The following is a 26621-nucleotide window of genomic DNA, read 5'->3' as shown; positions in this document are numbered from 1 at the left end:
TGTACCAAATGCTTTTGCTGTGTGCTCAGCAGACAGATTTCAGGTAGGTCAAACATTCTTTGGGATACCAAACAACTCAGTATTGCTAGTTCTGGAAACCAAGAAAACTAAACGTCATTTTAGACAAAATTTCCTGCTGCAAACAGCACCCCATTTATACACACACTTGATGTGATTCCTTTGCCTCAATCCTAACAGCCCATGTAAAGCCCAGGCCCCTCAAAACGCACTCATCGTTGATTAGGTCTGAATCACCAGAATTAGTTGTTTATTGGTGTTTCTTTCCCCAGACCATCAGCTACGCAAAGCTTGCTAATTTTCCATTACTCCATCACATCTCAACGTGTGGAAAATTCATGCACATACTTGTGACATTTTAGCTTTTTTTTTCTTTTTTCATTTCCAGAATGCCATTCCTTTTATTTCCACTGGTTCCATACACAGCCACACGAGCTGCTAAAGCTACAAAAAAGAAGATGGGGCAGATGATTCACAGTAAGATTATGAAAAGAAGTGCATTTCTTTTAAATCAAGGCAGAAACAGCTCTCATACAGCCCACTGATTAGTGACTAAACTCTACATTAGTTTAAATGTACTTAATGCTACGAGTAATCATTAGCGACAATACTACTTAACCCGAAATAAGGCAGGGGCAAGATTTGATCTATAACTGTTTAAAAATGCATCATGTTCATACTTGTATACTATCCTATATGCATACACCTGTATAAAATACAACAGTGAAAGAAATTTGTCCCCACAACAATAAACAGGGTATACTGTACAGCTAAAACTGTTACCACATCCTAAAAGTTATGGGATACGTTAATAAATAGACAATCATATGTTAATTTCCAAATTAAACAAAGAACGAGGATGAGGGAATAGATACAATGGGATTGATTTGTCACTACTGCCTTTACATCAGCTTAAAGTTAGTTCCACATCATGAGGAACCTGGAAGTACTAATGTCACAAATCAGAGTCAATGCATACAGCGTGGCAAGGCTGTAATTCTTTAAGAGCAGCCTGATTTGTTGGAGTTTGAGTGTTTGATTTTGCAGCCGCAGAGCTGAATGATCCACATTTTGTTCCTCTGCCTACCTGCATATATTTATATATACATATATAAATGTTGTTTGTCGCATGGTATTTAATCAGCTTTGCAAAACTTTAGCAGGGGACACGTATCAGAAGTCAGGCTTCTGAGAAAACGTTCTAAGCAACAGGCAAAAGGGGCTGAGAAGTAAATATCCAGCTTACAGCTTAGCCGTGGGTGTTTCTCAACAAGCCAGAGCCATGCAGGGAACCGCTGGCAGTCCAAAGGGTCCAATCCATTAACATAGTCGCTGATGTGCTGGGTTTTAATGACAAGTGGCACCCTAAGTATCTTATTACTCTATTTATAGAATTTTAACTTCTAAACTACTTTGGAACATTCAGTTATTTTACCTACTGCTAAGCAGGCAAATATGATTTAATTACAAAACAGGCTGTAATCTAGGTAATAGTTTTACATCCACTAAAGCCAAGATGTGTCATAACATTCAACACAACTATACATATAGTTGTACCTTACACCTAATCTTGCAGCACTGCAACTCCCCAGCCATTATATGTGAAAGAAAAGGAGCAAACCAGTGTTGTGGAAGGACTCGTGTGTGTTATTCTCACACTCACTGATTTACATTTGTATTAAAAACCATATCAGCAGAGGACTGCCATGGGAAGAGAAGCATGACATGCAATTGGAGAATGGTTGAAGCCGCATGGTCCAGTATAAACACATGTCCATGTTCAATAACGAAAGTGATACTTTTGATTGCTAGGGCTGCTTGTGCTTTTGTTAGTTGTGGCTTCTCCAGCTACTCAGCGTGATGAAGAAGTCTAACCAGGAGGCTGCATAACAGTTTTTAAAACTGCATTATGGTTTTGTTGCACCAGGCAGACAGTTTGTCTTCACAGCATTGAAAGAAACAAGAGGCAGCCACTGAGGCCTACAGGTTAAAGGCAGCTGGTGATCTTAGTATGTTTCACGCTCCAAATCAATGTTTATATTACCACAGAAACATTGAAGTTGGCGACAGGTTGCCAAAGTGAATCTTCACTAATCTATCCCACAGCAACACGTGAGCACAATTTCCAAAGACACAAAATTGTACATCTGGTAACCACTTTTGTCCTCATCATGTAAAGATCAGAAACTCTTTGGGACACAAATACACACAAACAAAATAAAACTTAAAAAAGCAATACAAATCTGGTCACTGTCAGAAATAGAAAGTGCCCGGCGGTCATCATCGCTTCCTGGTCCCGCTGTTAGCACTGGCTGATTTACTGAAACTTCTGCTCATCTGGGGAAAGTGTACAGTTGGCGTTCTTTCAGTGGGGCCATACAGCCCTAAATTCCTGGCTGTCGCTGACTTTCGAAGAGGCTTGACACTGGGGAAAGGATTGAAGACTTGTGGCTTTGAATTACCAGGCTGCGGAGATTTAGCCAGGTTCCCACTGTCACTGGATGAATTAGACGACTCAGATAAACGTGCCTGGCAGGACTGACTGGATGTTGACTCAGCATCAGTTTTGTTATCTGAGGTGAGATCCAGCGTTTCCAACTTTAGCTGAACGACTGTCACGTCTGTATTGCTGTCCATAGAGACTGCATCAGCAGACTGCTGGTCAGCTTTTCGAGTAGTCCTGTCATCCAAGCTACCTCCTCCTTCTCCAAAATCAGAATTCTTGGAAGTGTCCTCCTTTGCACCAGGACAATTTGTCTTACAGCTCTCACTCTGCTCATCTATAAGTCCTATGGTATCCCCATAGCCCAACTGGCCTTTAGCCCTAGCAATATTCTTCCGGTGAACTCGTATGTGAGTGCGCCATGGAGAGTTCAGTTTGGACTTAAGATCTTCTTGGGGAATGGGAGACATCTTCCCTGTAGCATGACTTGGAATGTGGATAACAGCATTCTTCAGAGATTTGTTACTTGATTTCAGCTTCTTTCCTAAAAGGAGGTGGTTTATCACTGGGGAATGGTTTACCTGAGAAGGGAGGAGGCTGGTAACCGGCCCTTTGTCTGAAAGAAAGTGTTTGAAAGAAGCACGGTATTGTTAAATCAATGTCAAAACAAAATATCCCAAAGATCTATCAGCAAAGACAGTCTGTAGCTTTTCTTGAGGTATAGCAAAGTTTTGTAGGACTGACTTCAAGTAAAATCACTGAATTCCTCTTACAATTTGGAGTCGAAAACAAAGCTAGAAGTTCTATAATTCCATTCTCCCTCCACTCTTCTTACTTATGGCTAAATCCTGAGCCAGGAAAATCATGAAAATAAATCATAACAAATACAGTTCCTCCACTGGTGAAACTGTGCTGTAACGAAAACTGGCTTCTCATCTCTGCACCCCCCTACTTCATTTCTCTTCCAGCTGTAAGAGGCAATTCAATCCCTACATGAAGTCAGTCACCTAAGCCTTTCCATGAGGCTTGAGTGGATACAGAATGAGCCAGTATATTTTTAATAGATAAAACCACACCAACTTATTAGTGCCTCCTCCAATTCAATCACACAGCAGTAAATGCAGAATTAGATAATCAGGTGACAGTTTGATTAAACCTCAAACCCAGCCCTGCAACATGATTAGAAAAATCAGAACTGTTACTGTATTGGGTTTTGTTTTTTTTTTTTTGGCAGTTCTTGGAAATCAACATCTTACTGTTTGCACTGTTTCGGCACAGCCACCGCCTTTGTTCAAAGCAGATACTTTGCCACTATTGAAAAGAATTTCCTTCAGAAAAGATACTAACTTTAATGAAAATTAGCAGCTCATACAAAAAAAAGTTTAGCCTCAGAGAGGAATAAAACTTTCTGCAGTGATCCATCTGTGTGTTTCAATGCAGACTTGGAAAATACGACTTTCAACAAGGAGCTTGCATACCTACTAAAACCTTCAGTTGTTCTGTTCAGGCTAATCTCCAAATCAGGAGAAACAGATTCTGTAACACAGACTGCTAAATAACAAACTAATGTCCAGCCTGAATTTGACAGCAGTATCATCAGGGCTAGATAGACTGTCAGCCACAATGGAACATTCGAACCTGTCATGCCCTGGTGATCTCAGGGGTGGTAGGAAGCTACGGACCAGCTATGAATCTACCTACTGCTTGATTCAAAGTGTACTCATCTCTTTTTATCTTTTTTTTTTTTTCCAGTGCATCAGCATGTCAACTCCAAGAATGCCAAGGATTAAAACTTTTGAATCAGAAAGATCAACACAGTGCACCCAGATAGCAATGACACTTGTAAATACCGTTGTTCAGCTGGTCCCTGGGACCTAAAAATATCCCAGGGTCATCATCTTCAGATCCTGACAAAAGAAAAAACATCATGACCTTCTCATTTATGTTTTGTGTATATTGCGTTGTAACCTACTAATGTTACAAGTCAATCTTTTATTTTCCCTATTTGGCTAAAAGTAAAAGAGCATCATTGGTCTTGGTTCTTATTACAAGACTGGCTTGTAATAAATCAGTAACTGAGTATGTTTTGATGTATTACCTGCTCTGATATACACATGGTGAACCTGTTGCTGCTGTTTCTTCTTTATCCTGGAATACTGCTTTTTCAGTGCATTGATATCAGTGGTCATACGCTCCATCATCATGCTGTTAAAAGCAGCGTGATACTCGCTTCGGCAAGAGTCTATTGCTCCAGGACTAAGTTCTGCAATGTTACTGGAGCCCAGACTTTGTTCTTCATTCTGATCTGTATGGAGTGAGAATAAAGTGGAGCCAAGATGTTAACTGGCATACTGAAGAGTTCCGCAGATTATCAGCAAGGCAATCCTGTAGCAGAATCCTATTCTCTTATTTATTTGTAGTCTTTAATCTAAGATGTTATAATACACATATTTAATAAAGCTGCAGTATTTTTAACTAATACATATTTCTAGAGCTACTCTTTAGGAACAGTAAGGATTTGGTGGGAGGCAGGTGGAGGAGTGCATGTTTTAATAATACAACATCGAATAACAAAGCGGTGGAAAGTGATGATCACAGCTTCCCAATTACCCTAAAGTACACCAAGCTATTACTGAAGTAATTAAAAAAAAAAAAAAGCGATTCTTAAAAACACTCAACTGGTCAAAGATGAGGCTAAAATTGCAAGTTATGAAATGTGTTACAGTTGAAGAGGCATAAGGTTAAACAAATAGACTAAGCAATAGTAGCAAAAAGCATCAAGAGATGGTTATAGCACCACAGGGAATAAGCTGACAGTAGCAAGCAACTTCAGAGCCTCTCTGATATGCAACCACAGAGCAATAGAAGCAGTGCAATTTATTTTCACAGCTGTTTCTGATGCGCCACCAAACTGGAACTCCAGGGTCAAGGGGATAATCCCTTTTCAAGGAATGTTTGTTTGTCTTGGGTTTAGTTTGCAATAGCAGTTTGATGTTCTGACTAAGTGTGAGCTTGACGCAGCAGGTGAAGACTTACACGCCCCCATGAAGGAAAAAAAACGCACCACAAAAATCAAGAGTGAAAATTTCAGTATAAAGGTCTCAGCAAAACCAATCCACAAGAACAGTGATGTGTCATCATATGTCTGCTACACCAGGCTGCTTCCCTCTCTACCAAACCAAGGCTGCTGCAAGTTAAGAATATTATGTTCTTCTCACCATGTTCTTCTCTTGTATTGGAATTTTGCTCTGCTTTGAGTGTTTGCACATCTGAACACTTAATTCTGTCAAAAATTTCATTTCAATTGAAGGATTCAAAAAAAAAAAAAAAAATAGTAGCATTTTGTCAGAACACCCTAAACTATACCCAAAATACACCCACAAATATACTGGGCAGGAAGCTGTCTTGGCTCATTGTTAGAGCTTTAATCTAGAGCTGCTGGGAGAAGGAACTACTGCTGAGTGATAGAGAAGAGCCAGTGGATATAATGCTCCCTCTGAGAAACAGTCAGGAACAGGTTGAGAACCTATGGGATAAGACTAGGCACAGAACCAATAAAGGACAGCTAGTGGCTGGGGTCTACTACAGGCAATTTGATCAAAGGAAGTCTGTTGATGTGGACTTCCTGCTTCAGCTGTAAGAAGCGTTGCACTCGCTGACTGTCATTCTGATGGGAGATTTCAAGCACCCCACATATCTGCTGGGAAAACAACATGGCAAGCTGCAAACAGACCAGGAGGCTCCTGGAGTCCATCAACAATAACCTTCTGGTTCAGGCACTGGACATACCAACAAGAGGTGAAGGATCGCTGGAGCTGGTGCTCACCAATGTAGAGCATTCTACTATTTCAAGGGAGATTATAGGCAGGAGGGAAATCAACCTTTCACACAGGTAGACTGTGATATGACAAGAGGGAATGGTTTTAAACTAAAGGAGGAAAGATTTAGATTAGATGTCAGGGGGAGAGGGTGGTGAGATGCTGGCACAGCTGCCCAGAGAAGCTGTGGGTGCTGCATCCCTGGAGGTGTTCAAGGCCTGGTTGGACAAGGCCCTGGGCAGCCTGGTCTAGTACATGACCTAGTGGTTAAAAACACCGCCTATATATATGGGTTGGAATTTGATGATCCTCGAGTTCCCTTCCAGCCCAATCGAGTTTACAAAATAATTTAATCTTCACCGACATGTTCCATATGCACATATGCTAATGAAGGTCAAGATTATTTATTAAAAACATACTCTTCAGAAGACACTGATCAACAGTTCTCTTGGAAATTAGCATGGACATAGGCTAGACTTCTTTTTCATACGCTTGCTTCTTTTTTTTTTTTGTGGGAGGGCAACACTTTGCTGCTGTTTTTTACACATTATTGTAGCCAAATCCTCACCCCATAGGATTATTTATTATATATATGCAGCCTTTGAAATTGACGCTCAGTGCATCTCCATGGACTGCAGAGGAAGTGATTTGTTATCTACTGTAATCCCTGTGTGAATTAAAAATACCGTTTTCACAGCAGCTTTCACAGTTGAATATAGGAGTGATTTCTGCAAGGTCATGCAGATTTAACTCCATTTTCTAAAATTAACTACAACATTTTTACCTTTCATCTGTTTCTGGTATTTTTGGAGCTCTGGTGCCAAAAAGCCACTTAATGGTCCAAGACAGCCAATTGCATTGGCAATGGAGTCTTCATCATCTAGATCATTCTCTTCATCACTGTCTCTGGTTCTGCCTAGCCTTCTGACAAAGGAGAACATAAGGGGAAAAGGGGAAAAGACATTCTTAAACACAATTACTACTAAACATCTTTATTTTCTTAAGGTGTATATAAGGGAAGATGTCATTTCAATATCTGACAATGATCTGCTGTGCGTTTCAAACTTACCCTGAAAATGAAGTTGACTTTACTGTCGCAGGGAAAGGAGTAATGTTGTAAGTGTACTTCTCCCTTAATTCTGCCAGTTGTGGGAAGGGAAACTGAGCCATGGTATAAACAGTCTGAGGGGAAAAAAAATACGCAGCTTTTACAATCATCCCTTTAACCAATAGTACTACAGAATATTTGCCCATGAACAGACTTTCATAGACGTGCAGAATTAAACACTGTGCCACCAAAAAAAAAAAAAATGTAAGACATCTAGTTTTATGATTTAGTCAGTGTTTCCTGTAAGAAAACTAAGACTCACTAGGAAAGTGCATAGTTTAGAGTTTTAAAAGCAGTTAAGATAATATTAGATATACAGACTTCTAAAAAATCTGCTGTACTTATTTAATACTACTATCACTCCTCTCCTTGGCAGCACACCTGCATCACTGAAGCATTAGGCACTTTCCAGAAGAACTATGCCTCTGTTTAAGTATTCAGCAAGGCACTGACTCTGTTGTAGATAGGGATGAGCAGATCCTCACTTAATTGAGGGTGTTAACAGATCCTTTACATCACCTGAGTTACAGACTAACAGAAAGGACCCAATATTGTCCAGCTAGCATAAAAAAAAAAAGAAATAAAAAGAGATCTGTCCTGTCATTAAAAAAAAATGCCACCTCTTTGTACAAAATACAACTGCAAAATCAATGTGTGTAACTGCTAAAGCAAGACCACAAAAAGCTCTTACTAAATTCTATTTACTTCAATACTTAAAGATGATCAATAGCTGCAAATGAACTTGCTTTCAGCACTGGTTTTGCCTTAGGCCATTTTGTAATAAGACAATGTACGTCAACAACCAACCTGGCACGAAGACAGATCACATTCATTGCAGTATCACTGCGGATTTGACCCTACCTAATTGAGTAGCCCTTTCCCCCTTACTTTTGCATTGGGGGAAAAAAAAACAAAAACAAAACCTGAAACAACATTTCTCAGAGTTCCTTTGAAAAAATTAAGCTTTTTGATAAGTTAATGTCTACTGACAGACAACAGCATAAAAATTTCTCCTTATCCATGGCAGGAAATCTTCCCTTTTCTTGCTCCTGCGCTAGTAAGTCAGTGACGTTTTCATTTAAAGGCAAAAGGCCTTGATTAAGATGAAAGGAAATTGTGAACAACTTCTATCTAACTGATTCACAAACAGTGCTTTGTCTGTGCTAAATACATTAAGAAAACTGCAAAAATGAATTTTGAACATTTCCTGATAAAAAAAGGGGAGGGAAAAAATCTCCAGTGGCAATGATTTTAGCAGTGAGGAGCAGGAAGGGTATTCCTGGCTAGATCAGACACAGGGCAGTAGTACAGTTCAACAGGCCTCCGTGTAAGGAATTTTCTATTTTGAGCTCTGCAAAGATTCTAAGGCATAGAGAATGCCTTCAGAAACTCAGAGCATGAACTGAAGCTTCGTCACTCTGTGAAACTGCAGCACTACTGCGAAAGACAAATATCCTCAAGGGCCTGAACAGTGATATGCCGGCAGTCTACCAGACGGAGGAATTTTATGATCTGGAGAAAGACCTACCTCCGGCCCAACATGTCTGCCCGTTTGTTTGATCTCCATCACACTTCACTGTGTTTTTCCCCATATGTCTCAGCTCTCTCCCTTCATAGAGAAGGAGGTGCGTCTGGAATTTATTTCTACTCTTTATGTCGACAGCCTTTCCAGGTAACTTCTTCCATATGCTATTTACCCTTTATGTGAATAGTCAGCCTGAACTCTCCACTTACTCCTCACACCTACTGTTTTAGATTATGCTTCCAGCTTTTCCATGTCTCCAACGTGTCTTTTCCAGGTCCTGTACAATTTCTCTCTTGCACGCATTAATTACTTGCTGTCAGATTCTAACTAGGAGCTTCATTTGCCATCTGGTTAAGAGATCCACAAACAGCTTTGATGCTGGTGCACGCTCAAAAATTTTTGTCAACCAGCACTTGTGATCCAAAAGCAATGCCTCAACCAATCTTGTTTCTTGTTTGCACACAGATCTGGATGCTGTGTGATTAATTCTGGTGAAACTGGGCCAGTGGGAAACAAACTACAATACAAAGCATTAGGAGTTTGGCTGCACTGTCTTATTTATGGCCATGAGGGACAGATTCTGGGAACACTTAAAGAGGTGAGAAAAACACCCTCCCTTCTCATCGCAAACCTCACGCCTTACTCTAAAACTGCAAAGTCAGCTTTGCTCTCAGCAGAATGCCATACAAAAGGTGACAGGCCTGTGGCTGCCAGAGGAGGGCAAGAAACTCTGCTTTTGCAAGATAGCTCACAAACTCTTGATTCAAGAGGTGCTCCACAATGATTTAAGGTTTCTCTCTTTTCACTAAGAAAACAAAATAAAAAGCAAAAACAAACTCAAAAACAGACTAAGTGCTGCTCCAGCAAAAAGTTACCAGGGAACTACCATCAAATGCAGGTAAATGTCTGCAGGAGATAGTCCAAAATGCTGGGCTAACAGAAAGGGGTTAACCCCCTATTGCCCTCCACCACAGTAAACACACGGGGATATTTCATCTTCTGTTTTCTTCTCATCTGTACACTGCAATGTTTCTAAGCCTACAAACTGAATTAATTTAGCTGCTTGTAAAAATGCTCATTTTATGGGAGCGCATGAAAGCATCTACCCAAATAAGCACACATTGTTTAGAGAATCTGCAGACACCTGGCATACAGCCTTTTGTCTCCATGCAAGAGCTACAGTTTAATAATAGGCCAATAAAATATTACTGAATATTGTACTTGTTTAACTGCTAGTCCTAAATACGCATGCAGCCTAGCATCTGGAGCGTGCAGCACTTACGCTTTATTCACCTAAACTGCTCAGTCTGAAAAGGGAGAACATTGTTGGCTTCCTTGCTCCTCCAGTCACTTCAATCTCTCCTCAGCTTAACATTATAAGAGCTCTTTCTACATGAGGTCAAATATGCAAAAGCTTATCTTATTTAGATATCTGCCCTGTCAACTCTTGCTCCTGAAGCATCAGTCATACCTCCCTCTTCTAGCTTCAAAAGGTAATAGGTTTATAGAGCACAACTTGTTTCCTAGTGGTCCAGAAGTGCCTGTTACTCTTCAGGGGCTAAAGAGAGCCTGGACAAGTAGTTAAAATACAAGTGAAAGCATCATACAAGCTTAAAGAAAAGTGAGATGATCATCACCAGCAACCTCTACTGAAATGTATGGAAAATATAGAGCAGAATATTAATCCTTCACCATGGTAGGATATTAATTCCTCAGCCACCTTGTAAAAAGTATTATATGCAAGCAAAACCATCACTCTGATTCTGATTAGGAAAAAAATTATAATGTTTTGAAAACAAAACAGCCTAAAATGCTCATCTTTGGTTTACTTGTCTAAAAATCTTAAAGCAATTTATAAAAGCAATGTTTTCAAGCAGCCTATCTCCTTTCATTAATGAACTGGCTCATATTTCTCTATATTCTTCTCCAAAGCAGAAAATAAAAAGCAAAAATGGTTCAAGTGCAGCAGCCAGGCACATGGTAGGACTCATATTCCCTAATTGCAAATACCTGCACTGCCAACATCTCTCGTCTTAGGGTAACGAGAACCTGGAGTGAATTTCTCTGATGAAAACAGCTACACTGTCAGTGCCTGCCTTTGTCTCTATGAATGCAATCTAAATTGTATTAGGGTTTCTTCTACTCAGAGGACATACACAAAACAGGCATGTTGCCCTCCTGACATGTCTTCATTATCTGTACTACCCTATGAGGAGCCATAATGCCCATTTTACAAGCATACAAGTACTTCTGACCAGTTGCACTTCCATTTTTGAAACAGAACAAAGCCACAGTAGTTACCTTTCCCACTCCCAGAGCTCCTTCATCAGACAAAACAACTAAAAGACTGAAAGCAATCCTTCCCTTCAGGATAGTACTTTACCAGACTATGGAAGTGTGTAATCCCAATCAAAAAATTTTGCTTGCAGAAATGGAAAAAAGAAGTCATCTTCCCACTACATTAATAAATCCACTCAATTGCAGACTTCTCTTCCACTTCCCAAGTCAAAATATTTAGGTTAATCATGTGCTCTGTGCCTGCATCCATTTTTGAGTCAACAAAACATGAGAACTGTAGTGTGACACATTCATAAAAAATTTAAGTAGACAAAACCTCGTGTATATTATAAACAACACGCAAGCACAAGTCAATACAACTTTATCTGCAATTCTCAAGTCCCTTTCCTTTCCCAGAACAACGTAGATACTTGTTCTTATGCAGTGACATAAATATAAGAATTCAATGAGCATAGTTATCTACAAATGTCTTTGTTTATAGTTCACTGACTACTCTCCATGGCTATTTCTTTTTTTCAAATCATGAAGGACTCCTTTTCCCCTTCTCACTTGGTAAATCCTTGTCTCCCTGTGTCTGCAGAATGAAAAGGACGCAGTGTAATAAATAACTGGCCAAAACAAAAACAAAATAAAAGAACAACCTAAGAATTATGACTACAAAGAGATTCTACATTCTGCTTGCGTAAATTCAACTGCACACTTTATCACACCAAACTTCCAGCTCTCAGTGTATCTGTACTCTTTATCAAGTGGAGTCTAGTGCTTTTCCATTTTTAACATGTAAGATTTCCAGCTTTAACTGCAGATCATCTGCATTTATCTTCAATTTTTACTCTTGAGAGCTTATATACCTGCAGTATCTGAATAGAAAATGGAATTCCTTAGAAAACAGCACCTGAAGGATGAATGGAGAACGTAAAAAGTTATACCACAAACACTCACCTGCATGAGTTCGTTGCTGTCGATCAGACTGTCTTCCAGCATCTCCTGGGTCAGCTTGCCCATGGTACTATAAAACTCATCTGCAGTTTCACAACACTCTATTTGCCTATGTCAGAATAAATGTTGTTTTATCTCATTTTATTATTTTTAATATGATTATTTGCCTCCAAACCAAAACTGAACTTTCTGTAATCATAAAACATGCATTTCCATTAGTTACCTTAATTCTTACATTGACTGTAATCCCCCCCTACACTTCCAGATAATAAAACTGCACATCACTAGATGGTGTCTGCCTAGGCTATACACATTCATGCACATACAGACAGGTTATTCACTCTGCTTCTTTCAGTTCTAAAGCTTGAGAAATAATAAATCCATCAGATAAAAAATAAGAGTGCCTCTTGCTAAATTAATCTTGTAACGTTCTGGTTGCTTGCATGAAAACAGGACTGTGTGATTATCTTGTACATACACGCCTACATGCTGGTCAATTTAACTGACTATATTACAAAGCCATAATATAATATTTTGATTAAGGGTTAGACAGGCCTGATCCAATTTGAAATGCTTTAAAACTTTCAATGCCTCCTCTTCAGACTTCTAAGAATTAAAAATTAATCTCATTCCCACCAGTCCTTCTAAGAACCGCTGTCTGACCTCCAACCAGCACACCCATTAAAGACAGGGACAGGGATGCAAAACAAAATAATGAGCCACTGATTAGATAGATAAGCCTAATCACTCCTTTGCCCTTGCAACAATTTCCATTCAAATATATCAGTGTTTTGTAAAAACAAGTTCAACTGCTTGTCATCTTCAAGGGGAAAATACTCTCTTCATCTTGTAAATGAGAAGTTTATAGGTTGGAAAAACTCGTGAAATCCTGCAAAGTCTGGATGAAAATAACAGTAACCCATTTTTTCTTCAGTTTGAGTGAGCATCTAAGAGCTAAACACAAGTAAATATTTCCTTCCTAAAAATATCCTGGAAGAAAAGAAACCACCAGTCATTTGCTGCACCAAATCACTGGCTCTGACAGCTTTAGAAACAGAATGGATCTTTAGTTGGGAAAAAATAAAAATTAAAATTAAAATTAAAAAAAATCATAGTCTAAAAAATGACTTTTTTTTAAGATCGCTATTTCAGGGAAATATATTGAGTGTGGCATTTATTTATCCCCCAGCTTACATCGTGAATTTGAAAAGAGATTTTAAAATATAAACTGGAAAATCAAATTTTTTTTCTTTTCTGGATTTCCACCAGAACAGAGAGAACTAAGTGCTTTATCTAAAGGTACACAATATGTACACAATACAAACAGTGGGAGACATTTGCTGCAAGAACGTTCAGCTTATTATCATGCCCGTTCTTTTGGTATCATGACAATATTCTCTAGTACACAGTTTCTTGGAGAAGTCAAAGAGGAACAACACTGCTTCTACATTGAAAAAGATGTACACTCTCCTGGAAGGCTGCATCTTGCTTAGAACTGAGAACATGCTCTTCAGAACAACATATAAATCATTTACATTGATCAAAGCAAAAGAAAAAAAGTCAGACTAACATGACCACTTACTCTCCTAACTTTGCCCAGATAGCCAGAGCTACTCTCAGTATAATTTCAGAGCCTTCAAAGAATACTGAATCCCAGATCTTCAGAACTGTATGGTTAGGCAGGCAAGTGGCAAAGAGGGTCAGAAACCATTGCATTGTGAAGACATTTGTAAGAGGGGGTTCATAGCCTCCTGAAATAAAAAAAATACATAAATGCTTTAAGTCCTTTGTAATTACCATTGTTTTACATGATGTATATTGCATACTGAAATTCACCTGTCATTCTAGTAACTCCAGTTACTGGGCAAAAGTTTCTTAGCATGGAGCTAAAGAGAAGCTGAGAAAAACTAAAAAAGGACATATATAGTCACCACTCATTCTGCTGAATGGCCAAAAGCTCTAAGCAGAAGCATCCACTTTGAAAAACACCACTAAACACCTTTTCTTAACAACAGAAAGATTGCTTACCCTTCTCGATAACAACATAAGCTAAAAGCCTTTTATTAAAAAAAAAAAAATGCAGTTGTATTTCTGCAGAAACTAATGACATAAGCAGTCTTCAGTCCTGATGCACTGACAGCTGAGAAGAAGAAACTGTTAACACATTCAGTTTTCCTTCTGGCTTGTTAACAGCTTCCTACAAGATTCAGAAGCCTGACAAACCTGTAGTTTTATTTTCTTGTTATTCTCAGAGAACAATTTGTGCATCCTAGTATCAGCTGACATCCATGATCCACAGAGGAATATACTTTCAAACAGCAAATGCTTACTTGATACACTTTCTTAGTGTTCATACAGACTGCACTGTCATGAGTTTATATATAACAATGTAAAATGTGTATTTTCTGAGCAATATATTCATGAAAACACTTCAAAGACTATTTTCAGACCTGTGCTCAAATGAAACAAGAGCAAGAAGAAAATCAGTAGCGTTTTCTGTTGAACCTACCTCCACTTTCTCTGTTTGCAGCTCTTTGCAGTGTGTCTAAGTGTTGGGACAGTTCAGGAAGGTTCATTCGCAAAAGATCTCGGAAAACAGCCATATCCACAGAGAGAGCACGGAGATTATTGACAAAATAACTATCAGGAAGCACCTTATCAATCAGGTAAATCATGATCTGTAAGAAGATAAATATAATCACATAGGACTCACTCTTAGAAAATAAGTCTCAATAACAGAAAAGAGATATCAAATTCTAAATTCTGTTCACAAAACTACAGGTTAGAGCCAGTGTCAATACATGCATCTGGCATCTCCATTAAAATGGGGTGTAAACATCTTTTTAAGCATCCACAGGTACTCTAAGTTACCATAAGCAATCCAGATGCAAAGGCTAAGACAGGCTCTTGAAACTGCTCAGATTTTATCAACCATTAATGACTGAAATCAATTTGATGGTAAGCTATGCCCAAATTGGAAGCATTAGTCAAATCAAAGGCAACTTTTTGCACTTTTGATGCTAGAGGTGTTTATGAGATTTTCCAAATTGCTGAAAAGTTCCATTATCCCTTTTCTGGTTGTTACTGCCACTGTTAGAATACTCATCTTCTAAAGAATCTTCTTTTGCTTCTCCAAAATGCAAGATAACGTGCTTTTAAAACACTCCTCACACATCTCACTGTGATGTGTTAGTGCATGCCGCACTTCATCTTGTCATTTTAAGAGGTGCTAAAGTAAGCAGCATGAGACAGTTTAAAGAGACATATGTTTCAAGTAAGATAGCTGAATGACATGGGTAAAAATGCATTAACTGGATGCTATCAAGCTTCTAAGAATGAACAAATGGAACAAAGAGATATAAATCACCTTCTGCCTATCGGCAGCCCAACAGAAGACTCTGAACTTCAAGATCTTTCACTATTTCAATACCTGTTCTACAAACTGCAGCAAAAGAGTCTACACATGCTCACACCATCTCCTTTAACTCTCCATTACTCACTACCTCACTAGAAATAACAGCTGACAGAACTGAATAAATTTTTAGAACAAACTGTTCAGAGAAAATTTTACCCTGACAAAGTAAATATAGTATTTTCTAACTATTATAAGTATCTCTCTAGAATGGTCTAGAATGGAATAGAAAAGGCCTAATAAATAAAACACTATAATGGTTAATGTAGCTTTCACCCTACCGTCTGAGCTATTTATTTTCATTTTCCATAATTATTTTGTGTGTTTCTACAATTAGCTTTAAAATGCAGCAGATTTCTTAACTGCCATGTATGAGGTTGATAACAAACTGGAAGTTTTAGCTAAACATAGAGTTTGGGTAAAGTCAGTAGCAATGTCATCCTTATTTATGGTCAAGCTCTTGTTTTTTTAAACAGTAATAACATTCAAGCTGTATATGTTTAGCTCAGACAAGATAATAAGCAATCCACAGATAAAAATCAATCTAAGTCTTGCTCTTTTTTGGCTGCCTATGAAGTTCATACATTCATTCATTCTTAAGTTCACTAAGTAAAAGTAATCCTCCACGTTGCAACAAAAGATTCTACTCACTTTCAAGGCATCTCCCTCATTGCCTTCCATCACTTCCAGAATGAGCGCAGCTAGTATGTTAAAGCCCTGACAATAGCCAACAGATTTATTCCACCTGGCATAAGCCAGCAAAACTCGTTTCAGTACCACTCGATCTTGCTCCGCCTCCTGGCCACAGTAAGAACTGCAACCGGTTCGGTGAAGGTCCTGTAAAGGACAGAAAGATAAAGAAGGAAAGAACAGACCAAAAAAAAAACGGTGTTTATTTCCCTCCTCCCAGGAGTTTTCATGCTTGTCCCAGTTTTCCCTTCACGTCCACCCTCCAAACACTTGCTCCTGAAGTTGATGAGCTTGTTTCTTTTTTAATCTGCAAACCTTTAGCTTGCTCAACATATTTCTCTTCAGTAGGGTCACAAGTAAATAAGTCATCTAGAAAGTGCTCACAGGAAGTTGTCACGGAAAACATCAGAAGATATCTGTGTTTCAAAGAGGCAAAATATATCAGCTCTGTAATTCCTTTTTAAGTCTTCCTCCACAGAATGGTGTTTTCTCTTGATTTTAAGGATTTCCAAAGACATCAGAAAAATGTATTCTGTGCATATTAAACAAAGGCACATGGGAAATATATATACAATATATATATATTTTCTATATATATCTCAAAATCACTTTCATTGCTTGAGGAAACCGCTACCATGTGAACTGACTGAGCAGAATACCATGATTTGTTAATATTGCGTAATATGGAACAAAGGATTCGAGTAGATGCTTGTGTGCAACTGACACTAGCAGCAGCAATTTTAAGGTTTGATGCTAGAATTTCTAGCAAACATCTGCCAAGGGCTTCCAGTTCAAGACATTTGTTTTGTAATCCATTCACATTTTTTACTGGAATTGCCTGACATTACCATCACATTCGTGAAGTGGTAATTTGTGCTAGGAAATGAATACAGACAAAAATCCAATTTTTAAAACCACCAAACAAAACAAGAGGAACTGCTTTTCTTTAAATCAGAATGTAAAATAAATCCCAGCCCACTAAGTTTTCAAAACAAAACAAAGATGAAGAGGAGTCCTTGAAAATTTAATTAAAATTACTTGTGAAAGATGAAATGCACTACAATTTTTCGTGTTCCATGACTAAGATCTAAAACCTTATATTACCAAGCACAGATGACAATTGTAATAATCAGGAACACAGGAACTTTGTTCCCTGTCCTTTAATTAAGATGATTATAGAAAATAAAGAACATCTCCTAGGTATACAGACCAACATCTACATCACCATAGCAATATAAATCAGGTAAGCTCTTCCTCAAGAATGCCCTTTGTTTTATATATAAATTAACAACCAGATGAGAAATGTACATAGAAAGACGCTCAATTACTTTACTATAAAACATAATACTGTGAAACACAAATACTTTCTGGAGTTAATGTTCAAAACCTGTACTGTAGGAACAAAACCTTACAACCATCTCCATTAGTCTGGTATGTCTCATAATTATTCTTTTAATAGCAATCGAGGAAAACAGATTCAGTAGTAGTTGTTTTTTCCCCTTCAGTTAATGCTAACCACAGCAATGCAAAAGAAGGACCAAGGAACCAGAAGAAATAATTCCAGTGGATCAAAGGAGATTTTTCCCACATGCTTTGGAAAGAACAAAGTACATCCAAACTCTGTCTTAAATGTATATAATCACTTTTCATTAGGAAAGTAAAATAAGTTGTCTACCTTTACTATCTGGATGCCCATGGAGTCATCGTCAGGATTACTTCTTTCATTGAAAGTGAAGCGCATTGTTTTATCCCAGTCAATGGCTATACTATGCAAGTACTGATCAGCCAGGGTCAGCCAAACCTAGGAAGTCAACAAAATGCATTATTTCTCAGATAAAATATGAGCAGTTTCTATAAGCACCATGAGATTAACCTGACCAGCTTCAGCCAGCTGCAATCTGCTGTTAGATTTGATGTATTAAGGAGAAAACTATACTTAAAACAATTTTTTGCATAATTAAAGTAATACCTTGCTCCTGAAAGCAGAAAGGAGCAAAATGGTATTCAGTATGCAAACCTATGAACTGTTTACAAAGTTGCAAGTCCATTGTCAGAAACCAAGAGCCCTTCCAAGTGGAAGCCCACCTACTGGTCATACCAGCTTTCCTCATAACCAGCAAGGCATTCTATAAAAGATAAAACAGCTGCAGGCTTTCCTCTAACTTCACCATGGATCCACCTCCTGGAAATGCCATATAAGAAACTTATAAGAAACCTGGAGATCTCAACTTTCCAGAAGGAGCAGCTCCCAGTAGGAAGCATTTGGGACTAATCTGAACAAGTATTGCTTGGATCAGTATAAATTAATCTTAAAAAGAAAAAAAAGACTTCCAAAACTATTGGCACAACAGGGAGTTCTAAAAACAGACACTGCCCAACTTTTAAAAACCTGCTAATTACTGAAACAGATTATGTGTATGTACTTAAGACAAACCGTGAACCATCAGTAAATATTTGAGATGTTCTGGAACCATAAATATACATGACAGATCATACGAAGGCAACAAGTAACAATAAGGGATTTTTATTTTCAGGAAACTGAAAGAAATCTTGAAAGCAAATGGGTCAAGTTTTATACCAGCTGTTAACTCCCTCAAGTGACAGAAGTAATTCAAACACTTCCCACAGATATAAACACTTACATAATTGCATGGTGAAGGAATTTGTAGACAGCTCACAGAATCTCAGATTTTCAGCATTTAAACATGCCATCCCACGCTTTTAAAAAGCCACCCATGTAGAAGATTAATGTTTCTCCACTTCCCAGCAGCATTTGGCACTGTTAATTTCTTACTGATGTTTGACTGGATTGTCTACCTCTGCCAGCTCTGGACAACAGATGTCACATGCTGTAGCAGTAATGCAGATGTCACCCTGCCCCTTCCACTGACAGCAAAGGAACGAATCAGCATGCTGCCAAAACATCAAATGTTTCCATCATTTCGGTATCAGTATCACTGGAAAACCAAGGAATAGCAGTAAAAAACACAGGCTGTACAGAGGTCTCCATCTCTGGAGGTATTCAAAAGCTGTCCGGACATGGTCCTGGGCAACCTATTCTAGGTAGCTCTTGAGATGGTTGGACTAAATGACCTCCAAAGGTCCCCATCTACCTCAGTCATAATGTGCATACAGTGCACAACAACAAAAACAAGAAAGCTGAAATGGCAGTTCTAGAAGGCCTATTGAAGTGTGGGAGGAGAACTTTTCAGGAAACAAAAAGGTTATTAAGATGATATAATTATTCACTGGAGCTGTAGATTAAAATTAGAATGGCAGTGGTGTTAGGATACCAATAAATTACAGTCTCAATTTTTTCCCCCCATTTTACAATCTGGAAACATAGCAAGAAGAAAACAGAACATTACCTGATGCATTAAAAATGCATGGAACCAGGTAGGTACTTTTAAAAGCTTTAAAAATAGTCTGTTGAGTAAAACTACATTTGTAAAGCTGAGATTGTATGCTTCAGTTAGCTTTTAAGAAAGTGAATACATACACATGTATTTGTAGGCTAGGGAAGTTCAAATTCTACTGAAGAAAGCAATAAGACAAGTTCAGCATAATCCCATTGGGCCATTTCCTACACCACTGAGTGCAATCTCCCTGCAATGGTGTTCTTTACCACTCCATATCACTCCTGACTCTGAACTTCCCTATTTAAGGGACCTGCCTTTACCCCATCAAACGTATCCAAGAACACTCTTTCCAGCACTAGCATTTATCAACTTCACCTTTGTAAGCATGACAGCCTACAGAAGAGATTTGTTCTACTTTTAGTTGATCTTCAGCTGCTAAGGCAGCTTCACCAATACATTTCCTTGGGAATGACAAATTGAAACAATATCACCTGCACTGCAGTAAGTTTCCCCAGTCTCAAGCAGAAATAATCTGACTGATGTAAATGCTGTCTTTACCTGTTTTCTCAGCCTTTCCAAATGCTACGTGAAGTCATCACTTAAGAAGGTAAACTTGGTAAAATCCCAGTAAAATTCACACTTAAAATTTCCAGCGTGGGAAAGCATTAGTAATACTGATGTGGTCCACCTTGTTCATCTTTCATGTGAAACTCGAAGGTGATGCGTTGAACACTGCATGCAGGTCTACCTACCTTTCGCCGCCATTCTTTTGGTATGCCTGTTGGCAGCCTGGCCACTGCTTTGAGTGCATCATGCCACTAAAAGCCAAAAAAATAAACAAATCATAAAAATCCAGGTAAAAATTCACCGCTAGCTTAATGCAAAAATGTGGCAACATCTACAATACTGCAGACATACGCATTCATTTTATTTTACTGTATGCTTTTCAGAGTTCAACTGTTTAATCAATTAATAGAGAAAATAGTTTAATTATTGACTGATATAGCAACATTATTAAATAAAAGGACACAAAGATGTAAATGATCTCTAAAACAAACAAACAAACAAACAGAAACCTAGTGCACCCTCCAAATATGAATGGAACAATTCTTCATGCAATAGCAAATAATATGCTGATATGATTATAGATGCATTTTTGAACTAGAGTAAGTATTTTAAATGAGGTGAGCCCAGTACTCCATAAGCCCAGATAATAATTAACCCAATTACCTGCTGAAAACCATTTTGACCTAAAGATGGCTCGAGAGTAAATTTCAATTTTGTATCAACTCCTAGAAACAAGAAGGAAAAACAGTTATGATCATTATTTTCATCGAGCTCATTCATGGCTCACTGTGCCATGACATAAAGAACAGTCACTCAGTTCGGCTCTACCCTTCCTCGGTCCTTCCAATGACGCTGTCCAGAGCTCCGGTGCTGAACAGAGCCACGCCGCACCCCACCCACTGAACTTTCTGACATATAGAATGAAGCCCTTTGCTTTCACTCCATATCATGCATTACCCCATTATTAAAACGTTACATATTGCTCGCAGTTTTCCTAGAATATCAATCCTAACATCCTTATATACATATTTAAATACCCTTTAAAAAAAACAAACAAAAAAACCCACACTAATTTGCTAGGTTTTATGTAAATAAAATCCATGCTAATCAACTCACCACTAATTCTCAGTGCTTTGAAGGACTAAGCCTGTGTGTTTGTAAAAGCTTAAACTGTAGTGGCATCTGCTAGTTATGGAATATTAAATGTCTTTCAGCATTTGCATACTGACATGTGCAAACAGAGATAAGTAAATTAAAATGTGGCAATAAGCAACTTAAGAACCGTAATGCCTATATATAAGACATCATACAGAAAGACAAAGCTTTCTCCCTGAAGGCTGCCTTTTTTTTTTTTTTTTTCCTGGCCGGGCAGAGTCAAAAAAAAAAGAAAATTCACACACACACACAAATGATCATTCAGTATTGCGTTCTTGAGACCTGGGGACTGAGGCTTTGGTTTCTGTGCTTTAGATTTAAAAGACATGCTCGTCAGATTTAGAAAAAATAAAAGAATCAAAGCCAGTACAAATGTCTTGAAAAATATTCAAGTATTGATAGATATTCCTGGAAGCAAGTGTTTATTAGTATTCTACTCCATAAACCCATGGCACTCAGCAGGGACTCCTAATACATAAATCTTTTCATAATAACGCAGAACAGTGTAACAGTGCTAGTAGCCTACTAAGATGAAATAATATCACATTTGCTGTATATGTGAAAAAGGGATTCTCATTCCCCAGCAATTTTGTGCTAAGTATCAGAGAAGCCTACTACACACAGACACTGTGATCAAGAACTCCTTTTGTTAAGATAACAGCTGACATGTTATCTAACATTGCCTGGTATCAAAGAAACAATAGTCTTCCAAAATAATCACGTATTCATTTCCAACTCAACAGCCACATCATAATCTCTTCACAATTTTCAAAGATAAAGATCTCAGTAACAACTTCTCTCTTTGTCTTAAAATCTTTGTAAAGAAAAAATGCAACCAGAAACACAGGCAAGTGCCTCAAATCTGTAAGTTTATCAAACCAAAGCTGACAACTAGGACAGGTGTGAAACAACTAGAAATTAGACTAACATCATGTGGTAAAACTAGACTAGACTATGGTTGCTAAGCCCTTCTGCAGCATGACAAGGAGCCTCTTGGTCAGGCCGTGTACTATAACTATGATGTTACTTGATTTGATGCTTTCTGTGACAGAGAAGAGGCAAAAAACACAGGGAGTGAGCCCCAGAAAATACAGGGATGGTCCTTCACACCTGTTCATTTTAAATATTTTGTATTTCCTAAAATCAGAAAATTACAATTTTTGTTCAATTAAAGAATAAAAATAAAAATCAGCAAGTAAACAGATAAAGGAAGCTGCAAGATGAACAATACAATCTTTTTTCCTAAAGATTCCAAGGACAAAGGAGATTGGAAAGACAACCCAGCCAGGAGCTTCCTGGCGTACCTTCAGGAATGCAGCCAGCCAGGTTGAATGTACCCATGCAGCTCTTGGGGACTGTAAGCACCATAAGTACAACTTAACCCTTCTTTTTAATCAAACCAGAAAACCTAATAGTATCATTTGGCATACTATGTATTACCTCTGCAAATGACACTTCAGACCTAAAACAAAATTAATCTATGTAGACAGGAATGTGTTGGGAGCATATTTGAATTAACTAGCTCCACAAATACAAGCATATACAGAAGATTGTTTGGCATCAATTAAATTTCTGAAGGGTAGAATGCCAGAATATGGTCTGTTCTATGTCCTTGCAACCTGGTCACCAGAAACAACTGCAAAAGCTGTATTTGGAGAACAATTAAAACAATAAAATAAAAATAAAAACAAACAACCCCACACATACACATTTTTAAAACACCCATGAAACACAAGAAAAACAAGAAATAAGGACTGTCAGCTTTCCCATATAAAATATTCTATGAAACCCCATAACAAAAGGCTGAGAGAAGGAAGATTTATACCCAAACCTCAGGCCTCCCACTGCATGACCAAAGTAGAGCACATGAGCATGTAATAAGCCACAGGAGCTAAAAAAAACCCATCCAGCCAAGTATCTGGATGAAGAAATCAAATCCTTGATCCTCAGCTCCATGAAACAGAAGAGTAGAGCCAAAGTCTGCGAATATTTCAGAAATATTCATAGAATCATATAATCACCAAGGTTGGAAAAGACCTAAAAGATCATCCAGTCCAACCATTCACCTATTACCAATAGCTCCCACTAAACCATGTCCCTCAACACAACATCCAATCCCTCCTTGAAAACAATTGATGCTTGAAAATGATATTAAAACAGAAAAAAAAAAAAAAAAACATACGAAGACGATCTGTTCTGATGCAACCTAAAGAGCCACAGCTTCAAACTCACAAAGCACATAATTGTGGGTTTTTGCCTGTACTTAGAAGGAGATGTTGAAACTTCTCCAACAGAAAACAGATAAATATTTTACAAAAAAAAAAAAAAAAAGAGGAAAAGGGCCCTGAGCAGCTTTCTGTGCAGTGGGAGACCAAATCTGGGGGCAAAAATGGCAACATAAACTACCACCTTATTGTTCCTTGCTGTTTCAGAAATAGCAGGATTCTTAGTCTTACCCTGTAATTTTTCTCTAAACATATATTTTTACCTGCAAAACCAGAAATAGCAGCCAGAGCTGCCATTACGGCTCACTGGGATTTATCAAAGCACATCTAACAACTGGAGACCACATAAACTTCTCACTACAAACATGCAGTGTACATAGATACCAAGAAAACCTGAACAAAATTTAACTAAGTTTATTTTTGTGAAGGCTCATTAGTCTCCCTGTCTCCATCACTGTAAGAAAGCATGCATCCTGAATGACATCACTGTATTTACCCACATTGAACAGTACACTGAATTAGCCTTAGGACTACAACATTTGTGGGTGAGCTTCTGATTGCGTCTCCAGGTCCCCATAAGAGTGTAAGTAACGGAGTGTCATTATATAGATGTTGTTACCTGGAAGGCTACTGCAGGAGCAGGGGTCTGTGAGGACTAAAGGTGAGAAATCCCTTCAGTAACAGCAATGCCATAAATCTTTACCAGAATATGTTTAAGACCTTATTAGTAACAGCCCCCAAAATGAATCTCAAACACAGAAGCAGTCAGTGCTACACGATAACAAAAGCAGCCTTGCACACGAGTGCCCAACACACAATAGGAAAACGACCCCTAAGTACTGCTGTGCATTGCTACAGGTTTTTCCAAGCTTACATATTTTCTGTAGGCCCAAGATTAGACAAGAGATAACAATGCTTTTCCTACATTTAACAGCTTGACATTACAAACTGAGACAGAGACATTATAAACGCAGACAAAGGCCAGGCGGCGGGAGGGGGCTCGGGGAGCCGGCAGCCGGCGATGGAGGCTGGGCTTTGTCACATAGAGCAGCTCTGTGCAGGAGGAGGCTCGGAGCGAGCCTCAGCCCACGGCAGGCTGGCAGGCCCCGGCGGGCCCCGAAGGCGGATCCCGAAGGCGCCCGGCCCGACCCCGCTATCGCCGCGCCCCGCATCCCCATCGCGGTCCCGGGCAGCCATTTGCCGCGGTCCGGTGCCTTCGCCTCCCCGCGTCGCTCCTACCCGCGGCCCCCATCGCGTCCTGCTGCGTCCTCTCGGCCCGGCTCGGCTCTGCCCGGCTCGCCCCCGCCAAGCGGCTTAAGGGATTACGGCCGCCGCTCGGCTGCAGTACCTGGCTCCAAGGTGCAGAGCAGGCGCGGCGCCGTGCGGGAGATGCAGCTCCGCTTCTTGAGGACGTTGCTGAGGATGGTGCCCACGCCGCCGCCCGAGCTTTGCCGCTTGAGGCATCGCCCGCCGCGCCGCAGCGAGCCCGGCAGCCGCTCCTGCCTCATGGTGCCCGCGGCTCAGCGAGATGCACCGAGCCTGAGAGTCGGCGGCATGGCCGGGGGGTGACTAGACTCTAGCTGTCCGCTGCAGTGCGGGCAGAGCAGCGGAGGTGCAGGGAGAAAGAAGGAGGACAAGGGAAAAAAAAGAAGGTGGGGAAAAAAAGAGAGTTGCTCCCGCCCACAATCCGAGCATCAGCGCCTGAAAACCTCCTCCGGCACCACCTGGATGCAGCAGCTCCTCACTGAGATAAAGGGCGGCCCGAGGGCGGCTCCGATACGACACGGAGCGCTCCGGCTCTGCCACGGGGAGCAGCGAGCAGACATTGACTGATAGACAACCAGCGGAACGGGGCCGGGCAGCCCACGAGTCCCACGGGGCGCTGTCCAGCACACATGCTGTCAGCATCCCCAAGTAGAACAACAGCCGTTTGTATGACCCCAAATTACAGCCTCACGTCCTAATACATACTTCAAAAAGGAAAACTATTCAACAGCGTGATTTGGTGCGTTTTTAAGAGCTTTCATTTGACCCAAGAGCATCTTAAAATGATTGGATACAAAATTTCAAGCTCTTGGTTTGACTGACAAGCAAGGGGAGGCATTCACAATGCTGACAGCTTTTACCACCTAAGGCAGTTGGTGCTGCTGCCCAAGGAGAGATGTATCATGGAGTTGGACTTGATGTTCCCTGTGGGTCCCTTCCAACTGAGATTATTCTAAAGCTATAACTATGTCACATGAGTCAGGCTCAAAGACTGAGCTGCCCAAAGTCTGAACCCACCTTTCAATCATTGCAGCTCTGGAACAGCCATTTCCTCCTTTTATTAAACATCTTTGCCAGCCACAATACGGAAACTGGCAACAGATAAGCAGTAAGGCCAACTACATAAAGGATACACCAACAAAACAAAACAAAAATCTTCTAATCTAGAAGTTACAGCTATATCTAGAAGCTACTGTTATTTTTGCAGAGAAGTGTGGATCTGTTCATGCCTCTTTAAATATCTGGTTTGGTTCTGCAGAGAAGTCACTACATTTGAGCTGCCAGCTCGCACTCTGAATAGATAATTAAGTCTGTGTGTCGGTGGTTCTTTTTTTAACAAAGGTGACACTTCCCTGCTGATGTAGATGATGCAAATCACTTTATTTCAGTGCCAGCTGGAGATGATTTAGTGGTTAAAGCATAAAATTTGAAACGAATTAATCTCCCTAGGTGTACGGATTGTACCAATGGGACTGTAACAGAAGTACTTAAATACAGAAATAACCACATAATCTAGTATTTTTCTCCTCTTCCTTTGGCACCATATGCAAGTAGTACCACATCTTTCTTTGATCATTCCAAGACTGGTTAATTTAACGCTACAAATCAATGGCCAAGGTCAAAGTTTCAGGACATGATTAAGGGTCTTCTTATCCAAACTCGGTCATCTCACCAAATCAATGATAACAATATCATATGTCCAATTGTTAAAGAACTACAAGTCAGCTCTAAGAAAGACATCAGTGCTTAAGTGATGAAGATAACCAGCTGATTTGGTACAGCCAAAGTAAGAGTACAG

General features: G+C 39.4%; 1 protein-coding gene across 5 annotated transcripts in view; it reads right to left on the bottom strand.

Annotated features, from left to right (window-relative positions):
- Positions 1-240: 240 nt before the first annotated feature.
- Positions 241-26621, bottom strand: part of TBC1D30 (TBC1 domain family member 30) — a 40478-nt gene continuing 14097 nt past the window's right edge. Inside the window, exons 1-13 of one of the 5 annotated variants that reach the window (XM_015855581.2) lie at positions 24906-25324; positions 20841-20902; positions 20363-20428; positions 17927-18052; positions 16213-16398; positions 14659-14827; positions 13732-13900; positions 12153-12258; positions 7349-7461; positions 7064-7203; positions 4560-4766; positions 4312-4368; positions 241-3077 (exon numbers count right to left, since the gene is read on the bottom strand). In XM_015855581.2, the coding sequence (XP_015711067.1) occupies positions 2299-3077; positions 4312-4368; positions 4560-4766; positions 7064-7203; positions 7349-7461; positions 12153-12258; positions 13732-13900; positions 14659-14827; positions 16213-16398; positions 17927-18052; positions 20363-20428; positions 20841-20902; positions 24906-25065 (2340 nt within the window). In that variant the 5' untranslated portion in view covers positions 25066-25324 and the 3' untranslated portion in view covers positions 241-2298. Of the gene's footprint in view, positions 3078-4311; positions 4369-4559; positions 4767-7063; positions 7204-7348; positions 7462-12152; positions 12259-13731; positions 13901-14658; positions 14828-16212; positions 16399-17926; positions 18053-20362; positions 20429-20840; positions 20903-24905; positions 25325-26621 lie in introns of those variants that run through there. The other 4 variants (XM_015855563.2, XM_015855571.2, XM_015855590.2 and 1 more) reach the window with 4 other exon arrangements.

This window comes from Coturnix japonica, chromosome 1, assembly GCF_001577835.2.
Source record: "Coturnix japonica isolate 7356 chromosome 1, Coturnix japonica 2.1, whole genome shotgun sequence".
In the NCBI taxonomy this organism is placed as follows: Eukaryota; Metazoa; Chordata; class Aves; order Galliformes; family Phasianidae; genus Coturnix; species Coturnix japonica.
The sequence above is the reverse complement of the archived record's forward strand: the minus strand, read 5'-3'. Positions and strand labels throughout refer to the sequence as shown.